At 34.7% G+C, this 7,846-nt stretch overlaps 1 protein-coding gene across 1 annotated transcript; it reads right to left on the bottom strand.

Moving 5' to 3' along the window:
- Window positions 1-1,579: 1,579 nt before the first annotated feature.
- On the bottom strand, window positions 1,580-2,092 carry LOC132278405 (E3 ubiquitin-protein ligase RHA2A-like). The gene has a single exon (XM_059780195.1). The coding sequence runs from the start codon at window positions 2,090-2,092 to the stop codon at window positions 1,580-1,582; it is 513 nt and encodes a 170-aa protein (XP_059636178.1).
- Between the last annotated feature and the right edge of the window lie 5,754 nt (window positions 2,093-7,846).

Raw genomic sequence — 7,846 nt, 5'->3', positions numbered from 1 at the left:
TTTAAATGATATTTGGGTAGGTTTACCGAATTAAACCCTGAAAAAAAAAAGAAAAAAATATTATTTTCTTAACACTAAAAGGGAGAGTACGAAAAACTATTAGGAGTTAAATTCTGAAATTTTGCTGGGTCTTTTATTTAATGTTAGACTTTATCTAGAAATTTTGTACTCTCACTGGTTGGGTCTTTAGAGTTCTATTTTTAAATTAAAATTGTATTTGGGTGTATTAATTATTAATTAAATTAATAATGTATTTCATAATTCAACATAATTAACAATTAATGGATGAGTTTGGATTAGTCGATGAGTTTGGATTAGTCGAATGGGTAGTCAAAGACTGACCCTATGATGACTTTTGGGTATGGTCAGGGACCTACCTAATTGGAAGTGCATTACCCTATTATTATGGCCATGGGTCTAATGAGCCTTTATTGTGTGGACGTGATCAGGGATCATCTGGGGAGTAGACGTACAATCCAGCCACACGTCTGTTTTCGGTAGTCAGGGACTATACGATTCACACCACTTTATTGGATAGGAGTCCGGTGCTCATATGAGATATGCAGATTTATTAAAAATAAATGATGGTTATTTATTGAGTTTATAATTAACTGGAATATGGATATTTAATTAATGCATTTATTGAGTTGCTTATATATATATGGGAATACAAGGTAAGGTTAGTTTGCTAACGATGATTGTGTTTAGCATTTCTTGCTGAGCTTATGAGCTCACCCCATTATCATATTTCAGGTACTCGTAGGGTAGAAACGTGGTGGAGACATATGACAGGGACGGATTTTAGCTCATTGCATATTTATTTATTTTTACTCAGTTTTCCTTTATTATGATCATTGTAATAAAGTTGGCGTTTTGTGTGACTTTGGTTTAGTTGATTTAGTGGTCATCGATGTTTTCTTATGTTAGAGGAAATTTCACCTCTATTCATTATGAATTTGTCAGACTCTCATATTATTAAATTATATGATGAGATTCACCGGAATACTATTTATGGTGGATGTATGTTGAGAATGAGTGGAAGTTATGCCTTAAATTCTATATGCAGAACAAATAGTTTTTGTATTAAAATTTGGGGTGTGACACTAATTGTACAGTTTCCTCTTTATTATACTACAACTTACCCAATTGGTTAAATTATTATAAGAGAAATGATACAACTTCCGACCTATTCCGCCGAAATGATGCAACTTCCGACCTAATCCGCGAATTTATCCTCCGAACCCAGCGTGGCTTTGCCCAGTCAGTCACAATAAATAAATAAATAAATAGAACACCGCTCAATCTTTTCATTCCCTCTCCACAATTCCCCCCTCTCCCCGTTATTCTCTCTCTAAATGCAATCTTCAGACAAATCACAGAGGCCAAGGGACTGCTGCAGAGAGGACTACGGCGGTTGAGAACTAAGCGGTGGAGATGTCGGCTGACTTGCGGTGGCTTAGATGGAGCGACGGCAACGGAGAGCATATGATCATTCACTATCAACATCATCATATGATGCATACATACATACCCATGACCCCCATTCACCGCAAAGAGAACCACGTGACAAGGTCCCTATTCATGCGCCGGTCGGTGAGAGCCACGCATTCCTCTGAAACCAGAGAGGACAATTGAAGTTGAGGTGATCGAGCCATCCTTCAAAGCAATCCTTGTGGAAGATGTGGCGGCACGCTAACTTGCGCATCTGGTCACTGTCTCTCAAACCGAACAAGCACACCACGCAATCAGAGCCGGCCGTCGTACCATCTTCGCCGTACCGGTAGGAGAAAACCCAGTCCAAATTGAGCTGCTCGGCCAGCAAGATTAGACTGGATAATCCTGAGCCCACGGCGCCCAATAGCCCCTCGTCGACCTCATCGGAATCGAATTTCGGAGAGAGGCCCATTGGTCGAAGGAGAGTTAAAAGGAGGGAGCGAAGATAACTTACAGAGCTGGCGAATTTGTCGGCGCCGGTCCAGTCGGATGGGGCTGGGGAGAGGCTGGTGACGAGCTTGGTTATGACGGCGGCCTCGTCAGCTGAGGATATTATGCCCGGTGGTGAAGTGGTGGCAGCGGCAAAAACACCGCACATAAAATCCAACCCAATTTTGCCTGATCCGAAGCTTTAAACCCCAAGACCACAACGTCGGTCCCGAGTGATCTCCTTTGCCTTTGTCGTCGACTTCACGGGCCAAGCTGTCGCCAGATCGGAGCTCCATCTAGAAGAAGTCGATAGAGAAGCTAGTTATCGCCGCTGCTGATGGCCCGAGAAGAGAGAAGAAAGAGAGAAATTAAGGACTGAAGAACGATAGTAGAACTAGATAGAGAGAAAGAGGGAATCATGGAGAGAGAAGAGAGCTGTGTTTTTCTTGGGTCTGACGTGGCTAGGCCAAGTTATGTTCGGAGGGTTTATCGGCGGATTAAATAGGAAGTTGTATCATTTCTCTTATTATAGGGCTCAAATCCTCTGCTGTGAGTTACCCTGCAGTCCCCTGCTGTGAGCTGATGAAAGGCCTTAGTTTGGCCACGTGTGCTTCAGTTTGTAATATGTCTATAGGCTCCACTAAAATGGTGCAAAACGCATTATTCCGTTAAGTCTGCCTTCTGTTAAACATCCATCTCTCGGCATCTCTGAAAAAGCCTAAAAGAGCCGGCTCTACAAATTAATTGAGCCGTCTCCAAAAAATTGGGTTGAGTCGTCTCCACATTTCTTCTTAAGCCGGCTGTCCATTATTTTTTTTTTCTTTTATTTTATTTATTTTTTTTGCTTAGCAAGGAGCCGGCTCTAAAAATTCTGATCACAGGAACTCTGATCAACTTCACCATCAAAATAAGCTATTGACACAGTTCTGTAAAACTAATTTCACACCTCTGTAAAACTAATTTGACACCTAAATTTAACATTTTTTAATTCTTTCATTTGTCATCTGTTAGTGTAAATTATGATATTTTTCTACTTGAAATTGACATTGATTAAGCATTCTAGCATATTTGAAATGTTGGATAATTGTAGGATTTTTTTTTCTATAATCTTCAATAACCATTCTAGTGAATGTAAAATCTTACATAATTGTTTTTTTTAACTGAGTTGGCTTCAATAGTTACCAATTTGTTATCCAAATATTTTTTCTTCTCATGTATGCGGCAATTACACATTTCACAGGTTATTATGTGACATTTATGAGAAAAAATACATTGTGAAGTTTAATAAGTAGGGACACTGATTACCTTCACCATCAAAATAAGTTATTTACACAGTTCTACTAAACTAATTTCACACCTCTGCAAAACTAATATCACACCTAAATTTAACATTTTTTAATTCTTTCATTTGTCATCTGTTAGTGTAAATTATGATTTTTTTTTTACTTGAAATTGACATTGGTTAAACATTCTAGCGTATTTGAAATCTAGCGTAATTGTAAGATTTTCTTCAATAATATTCAATAACCATTCTAGTGAATGTAAAATCTTCCGTAATTGTTTTTTTTTTTTAACTGAGTTGGCTTCATTACGTACCAATGTGTTATTCAAATATTTTGTCTTCTCATATATGCGGCAATTACACATTTCACAGGTTATTATGTCACATTTCTGAGAAAAAATACATTGTGAAGTTTAATAAGTAGGGACACTGATCACCTTCATCATCAAAATAAGCTATTCACACAGTTCTACAAAACTAATTTCACACCTTTGTAAAACTAATTTCACACCTAAATTTAACATTTTTTAATTATTCATTTGTCATCCGTTAGTGTAAATTATAATATTTATTTACTTGAAATTGACATTGGTTAAGCATTATAGTGTATTTGAAATATTGGATAATTGTAGGATTTTCTTCTATAATTTTCAATAACCATTCTAGTGAATGTAAAATCTTCCATAATTAATTTTTTTTAACTGAGTTGGCTTCATTAGGTACCAATATGTTATCCAAATATTTTGTCTTCTCATGTATGCGGCAATTACGCATTTCACAGGTTATTATGTGATATTTATGAGGAAAAAAACATTGTGAAGTTTAATAAGTAAGGACACTGATCACCTTCACCATCAAAATAAGTTATTCACACAGTTCTGTAAAACTAATTTCACACCTCTGCAAAACTAATTTCACACCTAAATTTAACATTTTTTAATTCTTTCATTTGTCATCTGTTAGTGTAAATTATGATTTTTTTTTTTTACTTGAAATTGACATTGGTTAAGCATTCTAGCGTATTTAAAATCTTCGATAATTGTAGGATTTTCTTCTATAATCTTCAATAACCATTCTAGTGAATGTAAAATCTTGCATAATTGTTTTTTTTTTTAACTGAGTTGGCTTCATTAGGTACCAATGTGTTATCCAAATATTTTGTCTTCTCATGTATGCGGCAATTACACATTTCACAGGTTATTATGTTACATTTCTGAGAAAAAATACATTGTGAAGTTTAACAAGTAGGGACACTGATCAACTTCACCATCAAAATAAATTATTTACACAACTCTGCAAAACTAATTTCACACCTAAATTTAACATTTTTTAATTCTTTCATTTGTCATCCGTTAGTGTAAATTATAAATTTTTTTTTCTTAAAATTGACATTAGTTAAGCATTCTAGCGTATTTGAAATCTTGGTTAATTGTAGGATTTTCTTCTATAATCTTCAATAACCATTGTAGTGAATGTAAAATCTTCCATAATTATTATTTTTTAACTGAGTTGGCTTCATTAGATACCAATGTGTTATCCAAATATTTTGTCTTCTCATGTATGCGGCAATTACACATTTTACAGGTTATTATGTTACATTTATGAGAAAAAATACATTGTGAAGTTTAATAAGTAGGGACACTGATCACCTTCACCATCAAAATAAGCTATTCACACAGTTCTGTAAAACTAATTTCACACCTCTGCAAAACTAATTTCACACCTAAATTTAACATTTTTTAATTCTTTCATTTGTCATCCGTTAGTGTAAATTATGATTCTTTTTAATTGAAATTGGCATTGGTTAAGCATTCTAGCGTATTTGAAATCTTGGATAATTATAGGATTTTCTTCTATAATCTTCAATAACCATTCTAGTGAATGTAAAATCTTCCATAATTGTTTTTTTTTTTAACCGAGTTGGCTTCATTAGATACCAATGTATTATCCAAATATTTTGTCTTCTCATGTATGCGGCAATTACACATTTTACAGGTTATTATGTCACATTTATGAGAAAAAATACATTGTGAAGCTTAATAAGTAGGGACACTGATCACCTTCACCATCAAAATAAGCTATTCACACAGTTCTGTAAAACTAATTTCACACCTCTGCAAAACTAATTTCACACCTAAATTTAACATTTTTTAATTCTTTCATTTGTCATCCGTTAGTATAAATTATGATTTTTTTTACTTGAAATTGACATTAATTAAGCATTCTAGCGTATTTGAAATCTTGGTTAATTGTAAGATTTTCTTCTATAATCTTCAATAACCATTCTAGTGAATGTAAAATCTTCCATAATTGTTTTTTTTTTAACTGAGTTGGCTTCATTAGATACCAATGTGTTATCCAAATATTTTGTCTTCTCATGTATGCGGCAATTACACATTTCACATGTTATTATGTCATATTTATGAGAAAAAATACATTGTAAAGTTTAATAAGTAGGGATACTGATCACCTTCACCATTAAAATATGCTATTCACACAGTTCTAACAAACTAATTTCACACATTTGCCAAACTAATTTCACACCTAAATTTAACAGCTCTTGGGATTTAATGGAGCCGGCTCTTGAAGTTCAATGGAGCCGGCTCTAAGTTGTTGAGCCGGCTCTTTGAGTTGGCAGCCGGCTCATAATAAATATGGAGCCGGCTCTCAGAATTTTTAGAGCCGGCTCCTTGCCAAGCAAAAAAAAAATAAAAATAAAAGAAAAAAAATAATAATGGACAGCCGGCTCAAGAAGAAATGTGGAGACGGCTCAACCCAATTTTTTGGAGACGGCTCAATTAATTTGTAGAGCCGGCTCTTTTGGACTTTTTCAGAGATGCCGAGAGATGGATGTTTAACGGAAGGCAGATTTAACGGAATAATGCATTTTGTACCATTTTAGTGGAGCCCACAGATATATTACAAACTGAAGCACACGTGGCCAAACTAAGGCCTTTCATCAGCTTACAGCAGGGGACTGCAGGGTAACTCACAGCAGGGGATTTGAGCCCCTTATTATAAAGGTCCGGACTCTGGAGTCTTTATACTTTCTAATTCAATTCATTCAGCACCAACATTTCTTAGCTCATAATTTCATCACCGTTATAAGTCATTAGATTTAATGATGTATTTCTGATTAAAACTTCCAGCCTTGAATTCATTAGTACAATACCATACTTAAATATAATCTATCAAGAAAGTTTTTAGAGGAAAATTTATGTAGTACATCTCATCGATATCATGTAAATAGCATGCAAAACAGTCTTAAACATTATTTTATCAAACGTGTACAGTTGTATATAAATAAGAATTTGTACTAACAGCCACGGGTAATTTACAAAAAACAAAACTACAGGCTCAAAGCTCGTCGTATCAATGTCTCTTTCTCAACGCCTACCAATTCCACCGTCGTCTAATAGATGATAATTTCAATCAGCTATAAGGGATTTTGTACTAACAGCCACGGGTAATTTCCATTCAGCATTATGTTCACTTCACCATCTGTATATGTCACATGCCAACCACTGCTCCCATCAATCAAAGTTCCTTCGAAGTCGAACATCTGGTCAAGTTCACAAATGAGTTCATCATATCCCATAGAAGCCTAGATAGCACCTGTAAAGGCATGGGCCGTTGATCACCCATCATTAGAAGCGGGGTAAGCTAGGTCGGTAAGTAGCATCTGGGCACAGGTTGAAGAGGCAGAGTCTAGATCCAGAACTAGTCGATCACAGTTTCATCACAAATTGAAGCAAAGGCGGTTGAAGATCCAATTGCAGATCCACTTGTTGAGGTAGAACCAGCTACACCCATAGCATATCCTGTTTCAGTCGATCCGATTTGATCAGCAATGGAAGAGAGAAGCGGCGATGAACAGAATTGCCCTAAAAAAAAATAATGGGCTTTGTTCGGGTGAATTAATGATATGGGGCAGCAATTTTAATTTGGTCCAGACAGTAAGAAATTATTTTGGACAACAAATTATATAGTAAACAATGAAAGCTCGTGTCACGTCATTAATTTGGTCAATTATTTTTGTTTAAAACAATAGAACTTTGGCTACATAATACTATAAATATAGGCTTATAAGTACATTTATATATAAAAATCCCAATTATATATATATATATATATATATATATCACCTAAAAAGTAATTTTTAATTAAAATAAAATGTTAAGAGAGATATAGCACTTTCACACAAGGCCAAAGCATTTAAAGAATTCTCAAATGTGAAAATTCATTTACTACATAATTAAATTTTCCCCAAGGGAAATTAATAAATCATGAATATTTTCCAAAGACTATTGGAACATTAATAAATCTGATACTTAAGAAACTTTTTTTACTTTATTTTTTCAAGTATTTGAATCATCTTCGGTAGAAATTGTTGCAGCTTTTTTAGAGAATGAAACAGAAAAGTCAAAACATGCAGCTACAACTGTCCTATTAATCTCTCATATCTCATGCTAATTTTAGTTGCTTACACGTACACCCTACATTACTTGTGACGTACTATTCTTTTGGCAAATATTGTGGAGATCCATATATGTGTATTTACTTTATTTAAGCATTATTGCAAGTATAAATAGATGTAAAGTGAGAGGGGAAAATCAGGGAGTGTCTCTTGTAAGAGCCACC

Source organism: Cornus florida, unplaced genomic scaffold, assembly GCF_030987335.1.
Source record: "Cornus florida cultivar Cherokee Brave unplaced genomic scaffold, ASM3098733v1 CherokeeBrave_3.0.0_Hap2_Chr10, whole genome shotgun sequence".
Taxonomy (NCBI): domain Eukaryota; kingdom Viridiplantae; phylum Streptophyta; class Magnoliopsida; order Cornales; family Cornaceae; genus Cornus; species Cornus florida.
The sequence above is the reverse complement of the archived record's forward strand: the minus strand, read 5'-3'. Positions and strand labels throughout refer to the sequence as shown.

What these genes read in the sequence shown, in the direction of transcription:
- LOC132278405 (XM_059780195.1), bottom strand. Translation starts at nt 2,092, where the DNA reads ATGTGCGGTGTTTTTGCCGCTGCCACCACTTCACCACCGGGCATAATA.